The sequence below is a fragment of the Heteronotia binoei genome, chromosome 10, assembly GCF_032191835.1.
Source record: "Heteronotia binoei isolate CCM8104 ecotype False Entrance Well chromosome 10, APGP_CSIRO_Hbin_v1, whole genome shotgun sequence".
NCBI lineage: Eukaryota > Metazoa > Chordata > Lepidosauria > Squamata > Gekkonidae > Heteronotia > Heteronotia binoei.
This window is the reverse complement of record NC_083232.1, coordinates 76,888,716-76,913,550: the sequence shown is the minus strand read 5'-3', so window position 1 is coordinate 76,913,550 and position 24,835 is coordinate 76,888,716. Positions and strand designations below refer to the sequence as shown.

Genomic DNA, 24,835 nt, shown 5'->3' with positions numbered 1-24,835 from the left:
TATTCTGTTATGTGACAGGTGTCTGTTAATCAGCAGGACAGATGGTAGTCCCCGGTAGTTGCTGAAAATAAACTATTCCAGTTTTAAAGCAGTTAGCATCTTGCATGCACAAGACTGCCATCCTGAATTTTACAAACAAATGGAATCAAAACATTCGGGCCTACTGGAGAAGTCTGTAGCACTGATTGGCAAAACCTGCATTTTCTTTCTTTCCCCACTGTTTACAATAGATACCATTAGAGGGAAATGGAGCAGGAATTAGGGCCATCTTGGTTCTCCAGATCACAGTCCTGCTTCTTTAGCTCTTTGGTTTTAACTCTGGTGTCACATTTTGATCCTCAAGGAAGAACCGTTCGGAAATTTGGCTGACAGTCTCATAGTAAAGGGTATGTTTTGTACTGTCTTCATTTGTTTTCATTCTGTGCTTGAAGTCTTCCAACTTTAGATGCTGCTTCTATGGGCAGAGGTGTAATTACAACCCTGCTAAAAAGAAAAAAGGAAAGAGGAAGCTGTGAGAACAGACCCATAAATATGTCAGGTGCTTTCATTTCAGCCATCCACGGAAAGCAGGAGGTCACTAGCCAGCCTCCTCCTGTAATTACAGTGCTCCATGCTTGACTGCATAGTATGGAATGGGGACGAAGCAAAGTGACCGTGAAGAACTACACAGGGATCTAGTAATCACTATAGCAACTTTGTTGGCCACACAGCACCAAGGCTGGCTCTGCCATTAGGCAGGATGAGACGGCCATTCCAAAAAGCAGTTTTGGTGGGGTATCGATAATGCATGCTTTCTGCCCCATGAGGTATGGCACATGGATTTTCTGTTACACAAATGAAAATGTCCTGGCTGTCTTTGAATAGCAATGCAAAACAAGGAACACTTATTCATTTGTGTTTATTCATTTGAATCCATGTATTTGGTTTCATAACCAACTGGCTAAATCAAAAACAGACTGACCTTTACAAGCCTTAAAATGGGACTGTCATTATTCATCCTGGTCTCAAAAGGATAAAAAGTATTGTGCTGCTTTTAGAAAATGCTTAAATCCGCCCCCCCCCCCCCCACAAAAAAGGCTTCTCATATTGCTACATAAAACTGTTTTCAAACTGGTGAAAGTGAAGAAGGATTTTGGTGGTCATAAACTTCCAAATCTGGCATAGTGGAAAAAATTAGATCCATCGCATCTCAGACTGGGCCATGAGCATGTTATCTGTGAGCCCCACCCATAGCTCATTCTGATTGACTTTGGCAATGGTATTTTTCTTCTGCACCTTGTCTAGATTTTAACAGGCTAAAAACAGCCCTGGGGTCAGACTTGGACCATGGTCCTGGGGCAGGAGAGGATTAATCCATTCTCCTACTCTGTTGTCATAGAACGGCAGAGTCGGAATGGGTGCTTCTAAGGCATCTAGTCTAGCCCCCTGTTCAATGTATCGCTGATAGGTCTTCTTTATTTACCCCCACCTTTCTCCCCAACAGAAACCCAAAGCAGTTTACACCATTCTTCTCACCTCCATTTTATCCTCACAATCACCACCCTGTGAGGTAGGTTAGGCTGAGAGTGTGGGGCTGGCCCAAGATCATCTGGCCAGTTTCCATTCAAGTCTGGGTCTCCCAGATCTTTTGTCAGTACTCAAGGCCTGAATCTCCCAAACCTTATCTCCCTGGCTCTCACTATAAAACTTCTGCTCAAGAAGCTCTAGAGAGGGTGAACTCCCAGCTTCCCCACACTTAGTTCCATTGTCCAAGTGTACGCACCATGAGCAAATTCTCCTTTTGTCCAGGGGTGGGGGGAAGAGAGAGAAATGTGAGAGGGCTGAGTTCTCTTCACCACTGAAATAATCCCTGCTGCCTATGACTTTTCATAGACCTTTAAGCAGCTCAATCAATCAACATCCCAGATCACCATGACTTAGTCACTGTTCAAGTGCAAACCAGTACTTACTAATTAAACATTCCTTGTATGATTTGGCCTTTCAGCATTACAAGGCAGGCACAGAACAAAAAAAAAAGGAAAAGGGAGAAACCACTCTTGAGCTTTAATGGAAATGTAATGGGTGGACAACCAATGCGGGGGGGGGGTGCTTTTACTGTGGTGGCGCTGCACTTGAGAGATTTCTGCTTAAAGACAGGATTTCTGTCAGGAAAAGGTCGAAACAGCAGGGAAAGGTAATGTACCCAGGAGATAATATGCTGCAGAGTTCTGGGTCAGTTTTATGTAAATGTGTGAGAGGCTGACATTCAACAGACCGGCAATTCAATTCTGGGGAAAAAGCCTTCACCTGTTGAATTCTTGCACCTTATGCAGCTGTTGAAGATAAAATGCCTGCCAGGAAAACCACAGATCAGCTACAGAAGCTATTTTATAAAAACAATAAATAGGTTGATATAGGTTCTAGTTTCTGAAACTTCGTTAAATCCAATTGTGTTTTTCCCTTGTCAGGAACCCATCTTCTACAGATCCAGGTGGGCAGCCATGCTAGTTGAAAGCAGCAGAACCAAGTTTTGAGTGCAATGGCACCTCTAAGACCAGGGGTGGCCAAACTGTGGCTCTCACACATATTGTGTGACTCTTGAAGTCCCCACTGCCCTGTGTGCCAGCTTGGATAAAGCATTTGTCTCTTTAAATCACTTCTCCAAGTCAGCTAGTGGCTTGGGGGAATGCATTTAAAGTTAAAGTTGCTTTCTTTCCACCTCTCCCTCCATCTTCCTCCCCCATCTATTTTCCTTCCTTCCTTCCTTCCTTCCTTCCTTCCTTCCTTCCTTCCTTCCTTCCTTCCTTCCTTCCTTCCTTCCAACATCTGACATTCATGTCTTGCGGCTCTCAAACATCGGATGTTTATTCTATGTGGCTCTTATATTAAGCAGGTTTGGCCACTCCTTTCTAAGACCAGCAGTTTTATTCAAGATATAAGCTTTCGCGTGCACGCACACTTCTTCATCATAGGCAAATGATTCAACAGGTGTAGCCATCACTACGTCTCCGGAGGGAGCGGGAAGCCTGCCTTGCTGACCTGTTGAATTCCTACCATCTAGCTCCTTGGGGCGGAGCTTCGGTTCAGTGGTAGAGCATCTACTTTCCCCGCTGGTGGTCCCTGGTTTCCTCTTGTTCAAATGAGCGGGCGCTGTGAAAACTCCCTCTGAGACAAGCCGACGTCGCCGTAAGGCCGATCACAAGAAGCCCAAGTAGAGACACCCACGCGCCACTGAATTTGGAGGGGGGGGGGGCGTAATATGTGGGTGGGCGTGGGAAGCCGAGCGAGCCCAGTCAGTGGCTAGCCAAGGACTCCCTCCGCAGTCGCCTTCCTCGCCGCCGCCAGAGCGAACCTCAAAGCCTGTCTGCAAAAGAACCCCCCGCCGCCGCCCTTGGCCGCCGCCACTTCGTCCCCAAAGTTCCGGGCGAAGGGCGGGAGCCGGAGGAGTCCCGAGGGGGCGGCGGCTGCCCACGGCAGGGCGTGGCTCTGGGGAGTCGGGCGCTTCCCCGCTCTCCCCCGGCGCGCTGGAGAGCGCCGCCGACCGGCCCACTAGGCAGAGGAGGCGGCGGCGGAGGAGGCGTTGCTTTGCCCGCCACCACCTCCTCCGCGCCGTCGTTTGCCAGCGCCGGAGTCTCCAGCAGCGGCGAAGAGGGAAGCATGCCCGCCGCCGCGCCGCCGCCTCCTTTGCACCCCGCGGCGGGGCAGAGAGGCTCCTGTGGCTGCCCTTACCCCCACCATCCCGGTGAGTGGCCCCCTGGCGCCGGGAAAGGCTGCCTGCTGTGCTGCACCCCTCGGCGGGGACCTTCGCGCTCTCCCCTGCTGGAAATCTTGGCTGCGTGCTTTTGGCCCGCGCGCCCTTCCTTCGCCGGGTGTTGGGAGAGGGGAACGTGGCCGGGTCAAACAACGCTGGCTGCCCGGGTTGGGGGTGGGTTAGAAGTTCGAACCTCCTTCTTCTCCCCTCATTCCCGGGCGGTCGGACCGCCCTTGGCTTTAATTGTTTGTTGCTTCTAAGCCCCTGAGCCAGAAGTGAGGGAGCGCTTGGGAGAGTTTCCACGGCGTGCTGGGAAGAAAGTCCTGGCGTTGCATTTCATGCGTCGAGCGACAAAGCTTTGGGGGTTACTTGGGGTTTTTTTTTGTGGAGGGGGAGAGATAATGAAAAGAAAGGGCAGCGACGGTTGGCAGAAGGAATAAGCGAAGAGGGTTGGAATATTGTTTTGCTGTGGAGATCTCCTAGAGCCTCCCTCCCCCGCCCCCGGAGTGCCCTTGTCTGAAAGGCAACGCGGGATCTCTCTTCAGAGGTGGAAGCGAGTGAACTTAGGGGAGAACTCCCGACCGATGCTTCTCATCGTCATGCCCCGATAGCAGAATCAGCAACGTCTTCTGGCCCCCAAGTTGTGTGTGTGTGGGAGGGAGGGAGCACGTTATTAAGACGCACAGCGGATGCCTCAAAAGCAGTGACACCCCCCCCCCCAAAAGATGACTGAGGGGGGGGGGTGAAGGTGAAGGATGCGGCTGTAGAAAATGAGGCGTGGTGAGGAGAAACCGGATAGAGGTATCTTCCACACAGGGAGGGGCAGATGAAATTTTCCTGTGGCTGCCTCAGCTGCGAGGGGGGTTCCCATAGTTTCTCTGCCTCCAGCCCCCCAACATGAGGCTTTTCCTGCCACCCCTCACCACTAGGGAATTTTCGGGGTGTTTTTTTTTTTAATCAGCAACTGAATCATTATAGCAGTAATAACAACATGTGTAAGAGTTTGTCTGAATTCCCAGCTAGCATTTCTAAGAAAAGGAAGCCCTGTTGTTGCATAGATGTGCCTTTTCCATGATAGCTCTGCAGGTAAAACTGCTAGAGACTTATATTGGAAAAAACTCAAAGCTGGGGATTCAGAGAACATAGCATACATATTGAAATAATAATATTCAGTTGCCATTTAAAGCCCTTGGTGGGTGGGTAGGGAGTGAGCACTATGAGGAAATGGCTGCTCTGTGGGCAGGACGGAAGAACCCCAAATTTTCCTGCTTGTCCAGTCTATCTTGTGATCTTTCCCCAAACTTTGGAGGAAAAATACTAAGAGTTTAGCATCGCTCTGTGAAACTGGAGACACCCAAAAGGAATGTCTGCTGCTTCCATTGAATAGTTGCTTGCTGTTTGTTGGCTTAGATGGGTTTAAAAGGGGGTTGGACAGATGGATGGAGGATAAGTCTGTTGCTGTGTCTGTCTTTGAGTACAGAGGCAGAATACCTCAGACTCTGGGGAAATAGTAACAAGGGGAGGACTGGTTGGTGGGTGTGGCATCTAACAGAAAGCTGGATTTGATGGACCGTTGGTGTGGTCCAGCAGGGGTAATCTTACATTTCTTGCAAAAGTACCGTAGTAGCTCCCATGATACGGACTTAAAGTCTCTAACTCTTTTAACTCCCATTCCAGTGATGTAGACTGAAATGAGTGTGTCTTGCTTCCCATCCCTGACTTGAGATTTCCAGAACCCTACTACAGAACCCTAGGCAAAATCTTTTTGATCTCTGTGGTTTATGGGAGCCAAGAGATCCTTCCTTCCCCTTCTTGCTCCCTGGTAATACGTGGTGACAGATATGGGGGTTGCCCAGTCTGTGGGGTAAATCTGGAGTGGGCAGAAGGTAGAAAATGGTCCACTGGTGTTTGGTGGGATTCTTAGAGCTTTAGTGGATCTTTGCTCAGTAAGGTCTAGGCAAGAAAGTACACTTAAGAACACTTAACAAAGAATACCTATTTTTTTTGGTGATTATTTCGCGTATGCGTGCATGCCTAGGATTCATTGTTAACTTCTGGTGCCCCCTAGCAGAGCTTGGGCTTTTAGAGAGATGGATTCCTATTGCCTGGCCCTGGTATTCCTTGGAGGTACTTGCCAGGGCTGATATTCCTTGGAGGTGTTTGGAGGCTGGTCCCGTTTAGCTTCTGAGGTCATGGCTAAAGAATACCTACTTCTTTATGAAGTAATCCTCGGTACACATTCTTACTTAGCAACTTAAATAAATTTGGCAGATCATTGGTTTTGCTAGAGGGAAAAAATTAGACTTAAAAAGACTCTTTCCCTAGGAAGTGGTGTAGGTACCTGCGCTACAGTGCAGAGGTTTTTTTTTTAAACTTGAGAGGCATCCCTTTAAAATTTACTGCATTATCCTCTTTTCACCAAACTTGAAACTAGTTATCCACTGTATAGGTGCTAGTGTGCTGTCAGGTGGCTGCTGCTGCAGCATGTGAATATCTGTGGACTGGATTGTTATCCCTGACAAAGCTGTTAGAAGAGTATCCCCTCTCCAAAAGTTCTTTGCTATGTAGGATGGTGTGGTACTTGTTTTTAAAATAGGGAAAGGCAGATAATGCTTTACAGATTTGTAACTGGATTTGTCATTCAAAGTAAAAATGTGCACTGTTTTCATTTTTGCCGTTACAAATCTAATAGCTACTGTAAAGCATTTTGACCTTTTAATTTTACTTTCCATCACAGCCAATATCAGCTTGGCAAGGAACACAGTGCTTTCATCATTTATCTAAAATATTATTTTAAAAGTTTATTAGCTCTGTTGTTACAGTACACTTGCTAACTTGTGACTGTGTAAAGACCTCCGATCAAACAAAAAAATCACTTAAGAATGACTTGCAAGAAAAAAAAATACTACCTTTTAATTTTACATTGTGTTGGAAGAGGAGGGCCATGTGCTGTTTTTTGGGGGGGGGTTTTGATTGGTGTTAAAGAGTAAAAATAGGTGTTCCATTCTGTAGAATTTTTGATTTAGTAGGGAAAACCTAGCCAGTCTTTAAACTTTTTGCTGCTTCTCTCCCTCCTCCTTCCCTCCAGGTTATGAGAAATTACATGTATCCTCATATTGAAAATCTGCTGAAAATAGTCATATGGCTGATCTCAAGGCTTGAACTGAGAATACAGAATGATATTTTCAAATGAGAGAATATGTTTGGGATTCCAAGCGCATTTTAGCTACTATTGTCTTCGTACTGTCAACATAAAATGAATTCACTCTAGACAACTGAGAAACAAGCAAACAGCAGGCATTGCTGAAGATGCTACTACTCACTGTATTTCTTCAGTCGGGCATATTTGCCTGCTAGAAAAGGCTTAGATTATTTGTCTTCGCTCTCACTTTGTTCCCTTGGCAATAAATAATTAATTTTGCTAAGAAGGTCACCAGGCCCTCTATGCCCTGTAAGATTGAAGGCTGTGGTGAAAAGAAGCAGAGATGCTCAACTTTGCCATTTAGCCTCTGGCTGTAAAGTTTTTGTTTGGAGCCATCTCTTCTCATGACCAGAATGTATACCATCATGACCCTCTGTGTCAACTTGTGTGTGCACATTGGTATGCAGGTGTGTGCTTTTGTGCACATTTTTTTTTTTTTACACAAGTTGCTATGGAGTAGCCTGCAACTTGTTACCCAAATCTGGACCTTGCTAGAGCTAAAGAGGAGAGCAGTCAAGGCACAGGGGAGACCTTGCTGTTTTCTGGCCTTTGGAGATGTTATAAATATCACAAATAGTATTATATAAAATAGATGCCTGGGTGCAATCAGTATTTCAGGTTTACTAAATAACAACTGAATAACTTTACTGAATAACTTTCCCTTGTTATTTGAGATTGAATAAATATGACTATAAAAAGCAATATGACCATGAAGAAGGCAAAAAAAAAATAGTAAATGCTTTTGAGATCAGAACAATGAGTTAAGGAGAAAACATTCCTAACTGGAAAGCTGCCTTTTTTTTTTTCTTTAAAGATTTTGGATCCTGGGGAGTTTTGTCCAAGAACTAGAAATGGACAATGTACTCAATGCTGTCTACATAAAATAGGAAGACTGAAACCCAGTTGCAAACCCTGTCGGAATTAAATCATCATTAAATCTGCCTATGGTGAGATCTTTACCACCATGAAAGGCTATGACACACTTGCTGTGTAATGCTGTTTTTGCAGAGTCTCCTGATAATCATATGATTTGGAGATTATTGATGTCATTAAGACGTTTAGTGAAACACAAAGGATGTTTGTTCAGAAATCAGTGGCTCATCATTTGGATTGTAAGGAAGCCTTAGACTGAACCTAAGCTCACCTGCAAAGGAATATTTCCCAGATGAGAATACCACTTAAAATGCCATCCCCCCCCCCCCCCCCCCGTGCATATTCCATGCAGACTTGCTTCCTGTGAAGGTGGGGCATTGCTAAATGTTCCAGCCAGATAAAAATCCCTGTAATCAATAGCCTATAATGTTAATGCCCTGACCTGGATAGCACAGGCTAGCTAGATCTCGTCAGATCTTGAAAGCTAAGCAGGGTCAGCTCCGGCCAGTATTTGGATGGGAAACCACCAGGGAAGTCCAGGGTCCTGACACAGAGACAGACAATGACAAACAACATCTGAATGTATCTAGCCTTGAAAACCCTACAGGGTCACTGTAAGTCATCTGTGATTCCATGACAAAAAATAAGGTTAAAAACATTTGCTCATGAACTAGAAGCCATGAAAACTGGCATTGTAATTTATATGGATGTGTCTGAGGCATTGGAACATCATTTGAGCAAGTTTCTGCTGAGCACATTTCATGAATTAACTACACTCAAACTCCACATTAACCTACATAGCAATTGAACTACTGGTTTTGGTTCTAGTGTTCCTCACTGCAAAAGTAATGGTGAAAAGCTAATAGGCTCAAGCCAGAGGTGATAATGCCCGCTTAAAAAAAGTCCCAATCCATATAGCTGGTTCCTTGAATCTCTTTGATATATTGTCTAATTGTACAGTATAACCCAGTTCAAGTGTTGTGTTCCGGAGATCTGGAAATGTGCCATGGGCTCATGTGCTTTCTCCTCCCCTCTTGTGTCAGTTTCCTGCTTCGTTTCTGCATTTCCTCTAACCATAGTTTGCCATGATGTCTGGATCACATAAGCTGTGGTTAATACTGTGTTATGATTTAATTATAACAATGATTCATACCAGTTTATGTGTACAGTGGGGTATCAGAGCTCCCCCCTCCATCTGATTGCAGTCTTGCCTTGTTAGCCAGGTTCCTTCCAAAGCTTGCAATATGGTTTGAGAGCAACTATCAGTGCAGTCCAGAAGTTTTGATCAGAGGTGGGAATTGGGACATTTTGGATGTATTTGCAGATAGTGTAGTTGCGAAGGATGCTTTCTTCCCATCTGTATCGATATAGGCTGTCGTCTCTTATGAACCCCTAGGCGATCTGGCTGTGGTGGTCCATCCTACAGTAACTGCAATCCAAAAAATGAACTGCAAACAAATTAAATGAATAACGTATTAATAGAAAATTCTATGTCTCTTTTATCTATTTTCCAGAATCCAAAATTATTGAAGTGAACACATATCAATGTCTGCAAAGCAGAGATACGCTCATATCAATGCATATCATTGTCAGCAAATACATGATATGAGCGTATCTCTACTTTGCTGATATTGATATGTGTTCACTTTAATAATTTTGGATTCTGAAAAATAGATAAGAGACATAGAATTTTCTATTAATACTTTATTCGTTAATTTGTTTGCAGTTCATTTTTTGGATTGCAACCCTTTCCGTGAACCTCCCATTGTATAGTGCAGGGGTGGCCAACAGTAGCTCTCCAGATGTTTTTTGCCTACAACTCCCATCAGCCCCAGCCATTGGCCATGCTGGCTGTGGCTGATGGGAGTTGTAGGCAAAAAACATCTGGAGAGCTACCGTTGGCCACCCCTGGTGTATAACTGTAACTGTAAGGCCAGAGCATTGTAATGTACCCCTCTGTGCTAGCTATCTGCTGCCTAGCAGCTTTTACCAATCATGACTTTGTATAGGACGGTAAGGAGAGTTGCTGCCTGGGCATGATTCTGTCTTAATGATAACCCTGTTATTGTAGAATGGAGATGGTGTAGCTACTGGCCTTCATGTTAGAATTCAGGAGGCACTATAAGACAGAGCTTTTTAAACAGCCATTCCGTGTATAGAGGCTGTGTATCTTCGGATTTTATTTGTTGGTTTAATTGTATCTGACAGGTTGTGAGTTGCTGAATCTTGTAAGCAATGAAGTGCAGCGTAGAAAACTTAAAATCAATGGATATGCAAGCTCTGTGAATTTTGGTCATAGTGAATAATAGGGTCTGTGAGTTTCAGAACTCTTAATAAGTATAAGTTGATAGGCCCCCACCAAAAGTGTTTTGGAGAAAAGAATTGTGTTTATATAGTCCTAACCAAACTGTAATGGCCAGACCTCACTGTTAGCTAAATTTACTTCGGCAATATTCTGTATTCTCAGCTCACACGGACATATTGGTCATGATGAATTTTTTTAATAGCTGGAATAATACGCTGAATTCTTCCAACTTTATACAAAGTTTAGTGCACAAAAAAAGAAAAGATCCTTGGGAATATATCTGCTACTGCGGTGAGAAGTTTAAAAATGTAGATGATCCTCTGCCCCCCCCTTCATTGTGGTTTTGTCCTGTATGATAATTTTCAGTTGGACTTTTTGTCTGATTAAGCTACAGTCATAAATTTTATGCATTCTTTTTTCATGAAGAAACATTAAACAAATTGTTCATCAAACAAAAACACCCATGTTAGACCTAAGAAATTGGTGTAAGATATAGCCTACATTGACTCTTTATCTGAATACAAAAACCCCACAAATCCATAGCTAAGATGGTTTCCAAGGAAATACTTCCTAGCAGCAAAGGGAAGGGGCAACAGAGAAGAACCAGTTTAGCTCGCAAATTAAAATGTGGGCACTATGATTCCCCCCCCTCCTGATATGAGTGGATGAAAACTGATTGATTATTACATAGTTCACAGTGATTGAAGTAATTCCCTTTAATAGTGCGTTTCAGGCAGTGCAGAATGTACCCTTTCACATGCTTCCTTTCTTTTCTTTTTATTTGTTTTGTCCCCTCCCTCTTCTGGCTTACTTCTCTTGAAGCAGTTCAGTGAAGAGGAAACTTAGACTGTTCACTTTTAGATGCATAAAATGGGCTTCAGTTGACATTTGGGGATGCAGCACAGGTGGAGAGGAGTAGCTATTTGATGCGTCTGTCTTGAATGTTCACTTTCCAGTTTTAAAAAGCTGGTCTCTAGGGTTACATACAGGCCCTTTCCCACCCTGTTGCATAAAAGGTGAAGGTAGTCCCCTGTGCAAGCACCAGTCCTTTCCGACTCTGGGGTGATGTCACATCACAATGTTTTCACGGCAGACTTTTTACGGGGTGGTTTGCCATTGCCTTCCCATCTACACTTTACCCCCAGCAAGCTGGGTACTCATTTTACCGACCGCAGAAACATGGGATGAAGTAAATTGGCACTGTTGGTCAGTGCTTGGGTCAGTAAATTTAAAGACTGAGGTGACTGAAAACCCTTAACTTCATGTATTTTAAAAAGTTGTTTGGCACAGCTTCAAGTAAAACACCTGAGGGGCTTTCTTTGATTTCACACTCACGTACGATGACTTCATATTCTGCAGTGTTCCTGGCTACAAGCTTGAATGTTTGCATTCCTTGTTGCTTTTCTGAAATATGTATGTATAAGGTAGTTACACTAACAATATACCTACACGTTCCTTCCTTTGTTCTGCAAAAAGCTATGCAGGGGCTGACAGTTATTTTACTCATAATGGGTTGAGTAGGAGGGTGCTGGAGACTTGTTGAAACTGAGGGAATATCTGAAGGAAAAGAAGTGGTGGTGGATTGGTCAATGGGTAGCTTTTTATATGAAAAATAATATTTTGAAATAAGTTACTGTCACGCCCCTGTTGCCCCCTGGGTCCCCTGGTGGCCAGCCCTCCCAGTGGACCCTCAAAGCCAGCTGTGGGGGTCTCAGAATTGGATAGCGGCGGGGTTGCGTCACCCAGCCTCCTATCCCTGGTGGTGTTTAGGGCTCCTTCTCTCTCTCTGAGCAGGCAGCCCTCTGTTCACATCTACCATCCTTCCTCCCTGACCTTTTATTCCCCTGGGAGCCCCACCTCTTCGCTCTTGCCCTCTCCCCAGGCTGACCCCGCTTTCCTTCATAAGCCCCGATGCCGATCCCGGGCGTCCTAGGGCGATGCCTTCATCTGGCTCTCATGCCGGCCCTCTGATGGGCTGGGCTGTGCGCCGCTGCGGCTCAGACTGGGCCTCGGAGGTTCTTCGCCTGCCGGCCTTGGCTCCTCCCTGGCGGCCGGTCAGCTCTTTCCACGTTGGGCGGCTGCAGGGTCTGGCGTGGCCGCCGCCTGGTCCTCTGGGCTCCTCGGGCTGCGGGGAGGTGAGTGGGGATGTCGCGGGCGGCCCCAGTGCCCGCCGGATGGACCCTTTGCTGGCAGGGTTCGCCTGGGTGGTCCGCTGAGGCGGGAGTGACTGTGGCTGGGGAGGCAGCCACGGGGGGTCCGCCCCCTCCCCAGCCGAGTCCCGAGGTGGGACACACCCCCCCCCGGCTTCCTGCCGCTCAGAGTGTTCATCGAAGAGGTGAGAGGTAATCAGCCACTTTGTGGTCTGCCCTGGCCTGGTGGTGCACTGTGAAACAAAAAGGGAGAAGGGATAAGTACCACCAAAGGACCCGGTCATTATTATCTTTCATCCGGTGCATCCACAGAAGTGGGGCGTGGTCAACCACTAAGTGGAAGGGGTTATTGGCCAGGTAGAAGCATAGGGCCCCCATGGCCATTTCACTGCCAGGGCTTTCTTCTTTACGGTGGAATAGGTTCTCTCGGCGGGTGACAACTTGCGGCTAATGAATATGACTGGTTGTTCCCTGCCCGGGTCTCCCTGGGACAGGACAGCTCTGATCCCGGTCCCTGAAGCATCAGCGTGTAGAGTGAAGGGTCATGAAAAGTCTGGATTCTGCGAGACGGGGCTCTCCGTACAGGCTGGTGCGGAGGTGCTCAAATGCCGCTTCTTGGTCGGGCCCCCACTGTAGGACATTGGGGCCTGTCTTTCACAGGCTGTCTGTCAACGGGGTGGCGATGGCCCAGATTTGGGTATAAACTTGCTATAATACCCCATGAATCCCAGGTAGCGATGGAGGTGTTTCTTGGTGCGCGGGCATGGTTGTAGCTCCAGGGTTACGATCTTCTCGGGCAGAAGCTGGAGCTGTCCTTTCCCGACTAGAAAACCGAGGTACTTGAGCTCCTGGAAACCCAGATGACTCTTCTGGGGGTTGACCCACAACCTCGTGGTCCGCAGGGCTCGTAGCATCTGTCGCAGGTGGGCATCCCACGAGGGGCTGCAGATGATAATATCATCGATGTAGGCCCATGCGAAACCCTCGCACTGGGCCAAGGTATGGTCCACCAGCTGCTGGAACGTGGCAGATGCCCTGATGAGGCCTAAGGGCATCCTTTTGAACTGAAAAAGGCCCTGTGGGGTGGCGAACGCTGTCTTCTCCCGGTCTGCGGGATGCATGGGCTCCTGCCAGTAACCCTTTGTCAGCTCTATCGCGAAGAAGTACTGGGCCTTCCTGAGCTGGTCAATGAGGATGTCGGCCCGGGGCATTGGGTAGGCGTCAAACTTAGTTAACTTATTCACCTCCCTATAATCGACGCAGAAGCACATGCTGCCATCCTGCTTTGGCAGCAGGCCCAAGGAGCTCCATCAGTCGCTTTGGGAGGGCTCGATGATATTGAGGCGGCACATCTCATCGACCTCGCGTGCAATGGCATCCCAATGCTTCTGCAGCATGGGTCACCACTGGGCTCTTGCCACTCGCCCTGGGGGCATCAGGATCTGGTGTTGGACCAGGGAGGTCAGACCAGATTTCATTGAGAACACCGCAAGGCATTCTCTCAGGACCTCACAGAGGTCGTCTCACTGAGCCGGGGTGAGGGCTGCATCGGACATCAGGAGCTCTGGTGCGCCTGCTGACGAGGTCCAGGAGAGCATGCCATCTCCCAAGTCGTCAGGGTCTCCGGCTAGGAGGCCCGTTTCTTCGGTGGCACCTTGTTGTCGCCACTCCTTCCGATTGTTAATGTGAATGGACTTTTTCTGATGGGGCTGGGGTCCGCACTGGACTTCGTACGTGAGAGGCCCCAGTATGAGAGTGACCCGAAAGGGCCCCCTCCAGGGGTCTTCTTGTTGCTGGCCCATCACTGCATGAGAGACAAGGATGTCGTCCCCCACCTGGAACCCCCAGGCCTTAGTGCCGTGGTCGTACCGCCTCTTTTGGGCCTCCTGGGCCTTCCCCAGGTTCTCCCGGGCCTGCTGGCGGATGTGGGCCAATCGCTCTTGTAGCTTCCTCACATATTCATCGAGGGGTTCAGGGGCTGGCTCTTTCCCCTGGACCACCTGTCCTTCCACCAGCCCCAAGATGCCCTGGGGTTGCTGCCCGTAGAGCAGCTCAAAGGGGGAATATCCCATAGAGGCCTGGGGGGTCTCCCGTACTGCAAAGACGAGGGGGTCCAAGTAGAGATCCCACGCTGTGGGATGGGCATAGGCCATCTTATTCAGCATCCGCTTGAGTGTTTGGTTCATCCGCTCCACCAGCCCGTCTGTCTGGGGGTGGTGGGTGGAAGTGAATAACTGCTGAATGTGCAATGTCCGGCATACTAGCCTCATGAGGTTGTCGGTAAATGGAGCGACCATGTCGTGGTTGTCGGCTGGCAGGCCCCCGCGCTGCCTGGGGTTGAAGGCTTCCAGTGGATCCGTGAAGCAGGGTGCGTCCCGCCCAAGTAGGACGGGGTACGGTAGGCGAGGCATTTTTGCTACCAGTAAGCTCCAATAACGGCCCAGGTACTTGAGGGGAATGGATACCATGGGACACTGTTCTTTATGGCCGTGGATGCAGGCGATGGAAGCCGTCCGACGGGCAGGTTGGCGGGGAGCAGGAGCGCTCGCACCATGGAGACGGAACTGCCATTATCCACCATGGCCTGTATCTGGTGGCCTCCCAGGCCTACAGGAAGCGTCCAGGGAAGGGGGCACTTCCCCACCTCGGCGGTTTGTAGGGACTCCTCCCATCCGGCGTCACACTCCATCAGGGGGCATTCCCTTTTTAGGTGGCCCCACTGGCCGCAGGTGAAGCAGGGCCTCGCCTCTCCCATGGCCCGTCGCTCGTCTGGTGGGGGTCGGCCGTATTCCCCCCCTCTCTGAGGCCGGGTCTCCGGGTTGGTCCCAGGAGCGGGGGCCGATCTCGAAGCCAGTGGGGACTGGATACTGTGGGCGGGTGCCAGCCAGGCACACCCCCCATGTCCCGGGAGTCCCACGAGTCCCGGGGTCTGTCCTGGGACCCCGCGCTCGGGGGGATCGGGGGCTCCCAGCGGGGTCTTGCCACTGTCCATTCGGGAAGGTGCCTCATGGTGGTCGGCCACCTGGAAATTCTCCCACAGCTTCGCTGAGACGGGTGGGTTTCCAACAGGCCACCCAGTGTTGCACCTGGGGGGGGGGGGCAGTGCTTGAAAGAATTGCTCAATCACTATCAAATCCATTATACGCCGCCCATTGTCTGTCATGGGGCCCAGCCAACGCGTGGCAGCGTCTTTCAGGGTGGCAATCGCGGAGCGGGCCGGGCCACTGTGGCCAGCTGCCAGGAATGGAGCTTCTGGCGGTGGGATTTTGGGGTGACCTGTAGTCGGTCCAAGATGGCGATCTTGAGTTTGTCGTAGTCGGCAGCCTTGGTTCACTCCAGGGCCTTCATGGCGGCCTGTGCCTCACCTGTAAGGTAAGGTCCCAGCACGAAGGCCCATTGTGCTTTTGGCCATCGGGTGGCTTTGGCCACTCTCTCAAAAGCCTTGAGGTAGGCTTCGACGTCGTTCTCAGGGCTGAGCTTGGTGAGCAGGGGCCAGGGGCTGTGACCTGCCCCGAAGGGACCCGGCCCGGCGGGATCTGGTCGGGCCAACAGCGCCTACTGGAGGTCCCATACCAGTGTGGCCTGGGCGGCCTGCTGCTGCGTGACACCTCGGAGGAGTTGGGCCTGGTGCTCCGCCATCCATTGCCCAAATTGGGCCAGATCCAGCGGCGGGGGGTTGGTGTCCATGGTGGCTCCGAGCTCCACCTCTACCATAGTGTCGTCACTGCCCTCGCTGGACGAGGCGCTGCTGGAACTGGATCTGCGAGGGTGGCGGCGATCGGTGGTCCAACCCAGGGGCGCCAGGATGTGCAGGCGGGGTGATCTCACAAGGGGGGCGGTGCCCTCATCCTCCACCACGTTGTCGCACCCCTGTTGCCTCCTGGGGGGGGGTCACCTGGCGGCCAGCCCTCCTGGTAGACCTTTGAAGCCAGCTGTGGGGATCTCAGAATTGGATAGGGGCGGGGTTGCGTCACCCAGCCTTCTATCCCTGATGGTGTTTAGGGCTCCTCCTCTCTCTCTCTGAGCGGGCAGCCCTCCGTTCATATCCACCATCCTTCCTCCCTGACCGCCCAGCGTGGCTTCCTTTTATTCCCCTGGGAGCCCCACCACTTCCCTCCTTCCCTCTCCCCAGGCTGGGCCCGCCTCCCTTCATAAGACCTGACAGCGATCCCGGGTGTCTTGGGGCGATGCCTTCATCTGGCTCTCGTACAGGCCGTCTGGTGGGCTGGGCTGCATGCCGCTGCGGCTCGGGCCAGGCCTTGGAGGGTCTTCGCCCGCCGGCCCCGGCTCCTCCCTGGCGGCAGGTCGACTCTTTCCACGTCGGGCAGCTGCGGGGTCTGGCGTGGCCGCCTGGTCCTCCAGTTCTGAATCCAATGGCTGGGTCACTCAGTGGCCACAGCCAAGAGCCCTTTGACTTGTGCCTCTGGCCATGTCCAGCCTTTATACCTGCTAGCAGAAAAAGACTGAAATATAGCTGAAATATTGTGATGAAGCTGGCAAGATGTTTCCTAACGATTCTGTTCCCTGTGCTCTGTTGATTCAAGCATGGATAATGTACATATAAACCTAAAAATGAAAGAGTTTTAAAGTCATGTGCTCTTGGATTGCATAGTGTGTTTCATTGTGTGGTATCCAAAGTTATATTTTGATATTGCTTTCCCTTCCTGATTGCTAAATCAGGTTATTTCCTCAGGGTCTGGGCCTGCTTGTTTGTTCCTTGTTTATTACTCAGTCAACCCAGAATGCTGAACTTCAGCTACCGGAGGGTCCTTGCCAAGGTCCCCATGATAGAAAATCGATGTCTCTTAACCATTCACCAAATAGAGTAAGATTATTCCACCATTTGTCTTTTCCTGTGTTCTCCTGTGATAATCTATAAATCACTTGCAGAGGGGTGGTTTATATCTTCTTGTAAATATAATTAGCTGTAGAACATGGCAGGAGGTTCAACAGACTCCATTAGAACCTGCATCTGTTTTAAATCAGTGGAAGATGGAAGAGGCTATTGGAGATGTGAATGCTTTCTATTAGCAGGTTTAAAAGAACTAATGCTTTTGGAAAGAGATAAGCCCTGGCTTCAGAGAATGGGGGAAAGAAGAAAAAAAAGAAGGAAAGAAAGAAAAAGAAAATGGGGACAGGAAGTCTCAAGGGCGAACTTCCTGTGTTCTCCTGACTTCCAAAATAAATAGTTTATAAATAAAGCCTTGCATGTTGTAATTAATTCAGTAGTGCTTGAAAGTTGTTTATCTTGCTAAGAAAGTAATTTGCTCCATTGTAAATGAAAATCAGGAACATTTCCCAGCTTCCTTCTCTTGTGAGTGTAATTTTATGTAGTCTCATTATGGTGCTAATGTGAGCAATTACCTGCACATGTAATGAAGACTTTCAGTAATCATTATTAAAGCAGAGTCTGTCAATCTAGAAGCTTGTCCACAGAATTAAGAAAGCTGAAGGTTTGTGGCAATATGGGTTGGAGTGTAGCATGCAGTTAGGTTTATTGCATTCCAACCACCGTTCAGTAGTTATATGTCGGTTTTGGCATAGAATTGGCTTTATGGGAGTACTGAGAGTTGATGTGGTTTAGTGAGGATCTCTAGTTTTAATCCAGCTTGACAGATCAAACTACACTTCCTTTGGTAGGCCCATGACTGGGTCAGTTGATGCATTTCTTAAACACTGAAAACCAAGATGTACTGTCTGGTGGTAGTAGAAACTGTAGTCAAGTCACAGCTGACTTACAGTGACCTGGTGAGATTTTCAAGATAAGGGAAATTCAGAGGTGGTTGGCTGTTTTCTGCCTCCACATCAGGATCCTGGTCTTCCTTGGAGGTCTCTCATCGAAATACTAACCAGGGCTGATCCTGCTTAGCTTCTGAGACCTGACGAGATGAGACTAGCCTGGAAGGGAGGCTAAATTGGACTGAGCCTAAGCATTGGAGCAGGAGGTGGAAATCCCTCTCCCCTCACTGTTTCCTTGGTAGAAGTCTGTACTCTGGAAGCTGCTTGTTAGCTGTGGTGGTAAGGGAAGGAGACAGGTATACAGATGGTTCTTGGTTTCCCCTCCCCATCCCCCTGCTGGAAAGAGTTTTGAGAGTGGAGGAGTAGGGTTGCCAATCCCCAGGTGGGGACAGGGGATTCCCCCACTTTGGAGGCCCTCCCCCCGCTTCAGGATGATCAGAAAGTGTGTGTGTGGGGAGAGAAATGTCTGCAGGACACTTCATTATTCCCTATGGAGACCAGTTCCCATAAAGTGTAATGGAGAATTGATCTGCGGTTATCCGGGGTGGGCTGTTTTTTGCGGTAGTAGCACCTGTTTTTCAGCATAGCATCCAATGCTTCTCCTCAAAACACCCTCCACGTTTCAAAAGGATTGAATCAGGAAGTCTTATTCTATGAGCCCCCCCCCTGCAAAAAAGGTGTCCCTATCCTTCATTATTTCCATTGGAGGGAAAGCATTTAAAAAGTATGCAGCCCCTTTAAATGTAATGGCCAGAACTCCCATTGGAGTTCCATTATGTTTGTTACATCCTTTCTCCTGGCTCCACCCCCATTGTCTCCTGGCTCCATCCCCCAAAGTCCCCAGATAGTTCTTGAATTGGACTTGGCAACCCTATGGAGGAGGTTAAGAAGAAGACGACTGCAGATTTATACCCCGCCCTTCCCTCTGAATCAGAGACTCAGAGCGGCTTACAATCTCCTATATCTTCTCCCCCCCACAACAGACACCCTGTGAGGTGGGTGGGGCTGAGCGGGCTCTTACATCAGCTGCCCATTCAAGGACAACTCCTACGATAGCTATGGCTAACCCAAGGCCATTCCAGCCGGTGCAGGTGGAGGAGTGGGGAATCAAACCCAGTTCTCCCAGATAAGAGTCCGCACACTTAACCAAATTGGCTCCAATGCATTGATCCTTCTGTAGGCTGACTTTTAGTGTTAAAGAAAGTGCTCTTGTGCTGCATGTAGTTTGGCCCAAGTCACGAAGGTTACTGAATGGCCTCATATGAGTCACTATATCTCAGTGTAAACTACCTTGCAGGATGGTTGTGAAAATTAAATTGAATCATCTTGTGTAAACTGTGCTGGGATTCTGGGGAAGGGTGGAATATTTAGAATATCATTTGTTTGAGTAGAGGATTGCCCTGCTGAATTTACAGCCTGATCCTCAGCATATTTTCTTGGAACTAAGAGTTTAGCCCCAATGACTTCAGTGGATTTAGAAGGATGTTAATCTGCTTTATGGTTCCCCTGGTTATCTCACTGAATCCAGTGCTGCTTACTACTCACAAATAAGCATGCATAGATTTTCAGTCATATGTGCTTACAAAAATGCTACATTCATTCTTGTATGAATTGTCATGTTTATAACAAAAATTACACATTCAGTAAAAGCCTGGGTCCTGCCTAGAATTTCCATGCATACAGGAAAGATGATTCTCACCAATTCCTCCTTCCTTCTGTAACCTGAAATGCCCCCCAAAATGCTGCTCTGTGAGCATGGGGGAATATTGGGAATAGTTAGGGGGAATCAGTGAAAATCACTCTCTCCTAATATCCACAGGAATTCTAGCTGGATCCAAACCATTACAATGCATTTTCTTAAGTGTTGCAAAAGCCTGTTTTTAATATTCTCTCATGTGTTTATTTGTGTTTGCAATCCAGAGAAGGATCTGCTGACACTAAAAGTAAATGATCCCTTTTCCAATTACTTGTCCTGTGGTCTGAAATTAAGTTCTGGAAGTTGAGCTGAGAGAGAGCTAATAGAGTTGGGAGGCTTCAGCATGCTAATAGGTAAACTTGATAGTTGCCTAATGTAAGTCACCTTGTTTGATAGTACTTGACCTTTAGCTCCTATCTTTTATTACCTAGGCCACTTTATAGACTGTTCTGTTCTTCGAGTTTCAAATTGAGAGTGTGTTCTACCATTCCCATAAAGGATTGCAAGTATGGTCACTTTTGGTTTCCAAGAGCAACTGGAGATGTAACATCTTTGCTCTCTTAGGACCAGACTACATGTTCAGGTTTTTTATGAGTTGGGTCTGGGTTTAGGTTCCCCACAGCCACGCAGCAACTGTGGGAAATGGCGTTTTAAACAATTAAGTAGAGCCCAAACAGGTTTGGAATACCACCAGGAGGGGAGGAAGGGCCCCACCCCTTCCCCACACCATTTTCCCTCCTAGAACTGTGGTTTGGGGTTATTTCCCAATTTTTGCTGCTCCATGCATACAAAAAACCACATGGAGTGACAGAAGTGAGGATATGACTCCCCCCACCCCACCCCCAGTGCTGTTTCCAGGCAGGAAAATTGGCCGAATGTTAAAAACCCAAATGTGTAATTTGGCCCTTAGCAATTAACAGATTTTGAGTGGACTTCTGGATCATGTACTTTGTACCCAAAGCTCTCCTGTCTTCTGCAGATCAAATTCTACCCCTTTGGCAACTGCATCTAGGAGAGATGTCTGCACAAATGTTAACCAAAGAAAGTTAGGTTCTTTGCCAGTATTTAAGGCTAGCTATAAAGTCTAGTTAAATAGGAAAGGTTCTTTTTGGGATGGGTGGTGATGGTAATTCTTTGCATTTGTGTGTGTGCCTGTGCCTGGAAGTCATGGCGACCTCTGGCAACTCCTACTGGGGCATGGAGGTAGTTCAGAGAAGTGGCTTGATAGCCTGCCTCTGCCTCCTGAGCCTGGTGTTCTCTGGAGGTTGCCAGGGTCAGCCCTGCTTAGCTTCTGAGATCTGACAAGATTGGGCTTGCCTGGGCTATCCTGGTCAGGAGGGAAGATCTTAACGTGATTCTTAACTTTACCACAGTTAAAACTGACATAATTGTGCATATGTTAACTCAGGCCTTGAAAATTTTTCTTTGGCTTGGGGAACCCAGCCCCCAAAGTTAGGAGCCAAAATCATTTTTTCGCCTTCAGGGTTTCATATTTTAATTACCACTTTTTTTTTTGCTATTGCTACCACAAACCCTAGTCCTAGTTTATACAGTTTCTTGTTGTTTTTGTTTTTCAAAAGTGTTGTATCTAAATAAATATGGGAGTAATCCTGGTTGTCATCACTACAACAATAAGCTAACTTCGAAGCTAGCTTTGCCTCAATTTTGATAATTTCATTATTACTTTTAAAAGCTCTATATAATTGGATATTGGAGCCAGCATAGACAGCAACTGGTTAAGATTTGAATGCATCTACCACACACGTTTGTTATACTACCACACAACATATTCCGATGTGAAATGATAACCTTTGTACTTCTGAGGATCAATGACAAACACTCAAATGAAATAAATGTTAAAACTACTAGGTCCCACCATGAAATTTCTAGGTACCATAGTACCCTGGCACAAGCAATTTTTCAAGCCCTGCCTTAAATGTTAGGGTTGCCAACTCTGGGTTGGGAAAAACCTTGAGATTTTGGAGGTGGGGCCTGAGGAAGGCGGGATTTGGGGAGGGGAGAAACCTCATTGGTGTAAAATGCCATAGAGTCCACCTTCCAAAGTGCCGTTTTCTCCAGGGAATCTGATCTCTCTTGTCTGGGGATCAGTTTTCATAGCAGGAGATCTCTTGGCAGCACCTGGAGATTGGCAACTTAATTAAATATGATAGGGGAAAGAAGTAAGTAAGGAAACTGAGCTGGGGGCAAATGGTTGCCAAATCTATGAACCGATTCCAATTCATGAAATTAAGGGGCCCTGATGTTAAATTCCCCCATCCCTATGATAGGTGGAGAGAATCTCAAATTCTTTTTTCAACTGAAACTGTGGTTTGGTTTGACAAGTTGAAACTAAATCTTCCTCAGGCAAGAAGAATTGTACTTTCCCCTGGCTACAAAACTTGTTGCTGTAACCTGTCAACAGAGACAACTCTTTCTTCGCCACATAAACTTTCAAAAATGTGATGGGTTTCTACCCTCATCATATACCCTCATTCCACTAGCAGAGAGAGAAGCCTGTGTGACCTTATAAAAATTATGGGCACAAATGGATGTATGTGAGGTGGGAAGTATCCTCCTTAAATCTTGGGAAAACTGAAATAAATTTAACTTGAAAATTTGCTTTCTTGTCTTGTTTTTATGAGCTACTGCAAATTTTGTATCCAGTAGGTGATGCCTTACTTACATACATTGCATGACATTACTAGTGTCTGTGGGAGTGTGTTCAGTTGGTTGTTTTTTAAATGCATTTCCCTCCTTTTGAATACACAGTGCTCTTCACTTCACTAAATCTTCAATGTGTGCCTGTATTTCCAGTTTCTGTCCTGGAGTACCAAGGCATGTGTCCAGTTCTAAGGTGTATGTAAACCATGCCGATATAAAACTCACTTGCTGTAAGAGGATGCCTGTGATCACATTTTGTTTCCATCTGACTAATTTAATACACTTGTTATTTAGTGTCCTACCTTCTTTGCCCCTGCTTTTGTACCGGCTCATGCACATGCAGTGTACGCTGGCCTTGCAAGTTGCCAGAGTGAATAATTTACTTAAGGAACAGGAGATCCAAGGCAATATAGTTCTAAAAGATTCAAGTTACAACGTACAGATAATGGCTGTTCGTGCATTGCAAACCTGTGTGCATTACGTAAGCAAGCAATGTCCTGAACTGAACACAACCAGGTATGTGTATGTAAAAGAGATGCTGTTCTTCTAATTTACATTTATGCAAACTTCTGTGCAGAGATTTGTGAGTCTGTCACAGTGCAATTCTTCGTACACTATAATTTTAGCTGTGGTAGGACTAGTGCAGTTTCTTGTGTTTGGGGAGTGAGAAATCAAAGCTTCTTGCTGTTTATTCATCAGGCCCACAAATAATTATACTTACCAGTATTTGTTTGTTTAGAACATTTTTAGGCCCCTTTTCACCCAGTTTACAGTACTAGGGAACATAAGAACATAAGAGAAGCCATTTTGGATCAGGCCAGTGGCCCATCCAGTCCAACACTCTGGTCACACAGTGGCCAAAAAAAATTTATATATATATATACACACACACACACTGTGGCTAATAGCCACTGATGGACCTCTGCTCCATATTTTTATCTAAACCCCTCTTGAAGGTGGCCATGCTTGTGGCCGCCACCACCTCCTGTGGCAGTGAATTCCACATGTTAATCACCCTTTGGGTGAAGAAGTACTTCCTTTTTATCCGTTTTAACATGTTTGCTCAGCAATTTCATCGAATGCCCACGAGTTCTTGTATTGTGAGAAAGGGAGAAAAGTACCTCTTTCTCTACTTTCTCCATCCCATGCATTATCTTAAGAACATAAGAACATAAGAGAAGCCATGTTGGATCAGGCCAACGGCCCATCAAGTCCAACACTCTGTGTCACACAGTGGCAAAAAATGTTATATACACACATACACTGTGGCTAATAGCCACTGATGGACCTGTGCTCCATACACTGTGGCTAATAGCCACTGATGGACCTGTGCTCCATACACTGTGGCTAATAGCCACTGATGGACCTGTGCTCCATATTTTTATCTAAACCCCTCTTGAAGGTGGCTATACTTGTGGCCGCCACCACCTCCTGTGGCAGTGAATTCCACATGTTAATCACCCTTTGGGTGAAGAAGTACTTCCTTTTATCCGTCTTAACCTGTCTGCTCAGCAATTTCATCGAATGCCCACGAGTTCTTGTATTGTGAGAAAGGGAGAAAAGTACTTCTTTCTCTACTTTCTCCATTCCATGCATTATCTTGTAAACCTCTATCATGTCACCCCGCAGTCGACGTTTCTCCAAGCTAAAGAGTCCCAAGTGTTTCAACCTTTCTTCATAGGGAAAGTGCTCCAGCCCTTTAATCATTCTAGTTGCCCTTCTCTGCACCTTCTCTAAAGCTATAATATCCTTTTTGAGGTGCGGCGACCAGAACTGCACACAGTACTCCAAATGAGACCGCACCATCGATTTATACAGGGGCATTATGATACTGGCTGATTTGTTTTCAATTCCCTTCCTAATAATTCCCAGCATGGCATTGGCCTTTTTTATTGCAAACGCACACTGTCTTGACACTTTCAGTGAGTTATCTATCATGACCCCAAGATCTCTCTCTTGATCAGTCTCTGCCAGTTCACACCCCATCAACTTGTATTTGTAGCTGGGATTCTTAGCCCCAATGTGCATTACTTTGCACTTGGCCACATTGAACCGCATCTGCCACGTTGACGCCCACTCACCCAGCCTCAACAGATCCCTTTGGAGTTCCTCACAATCCTCTCTGGTTCTCACCACCCTGAACAATTTAGTGTCATCCGCAAACTTGGCCACTTCACTGCTCACTCCGAACTCTAAATCATTTATGAACAAGTTAAAAAGCATGGGACCCAGTACCGAGCCCTGCGGCACCCCACTGCTTACCGTCCTCCACTGCGAAGACTGCCCATTTATATTCACTCTCTGCTTCCTATTACTCAGCCAGTTTTTGATCCACAAGAGGACCTGTCCTTTTACTCCATGATTCTCAAGCTTTCTAAGGAGCCTTTGATGAGGAACTTTATCAAAAGCTTTCTGGAAGTCAAGGTAAACAACATCTATCGGGTCTCCTTTGTCCACATGTTTGTTCACCCCCTCAAAG

At 47.2% G+C, this 24,835-nt stretch overlaps 1 protein-coding gene across 1 annotated transcript in view; it reads left to right on the top strand.

The window, feature by feature from the left end:
- Positions 1-3,521: 3,521 nt before the first annotated feature.
- The window catches only part of DCLK3 (doublecortin like kinase 3), a 36,450-nt gene continuing 15,136 nt past the window's right edge, over positions 3,522-24,835 (top strand). The window contains exon 1 of the mRNA XM_060247603.1: positions 3,522-3,721. Coding sequence (XP_060103586.1) covers positions 3,637-3,721 — 85 coding nt within the window. The 5' untranslated portion in view covers positions 3,522-3,636. The remainder of the gene's footprint in view (positions 3,722-24,835) is intronic.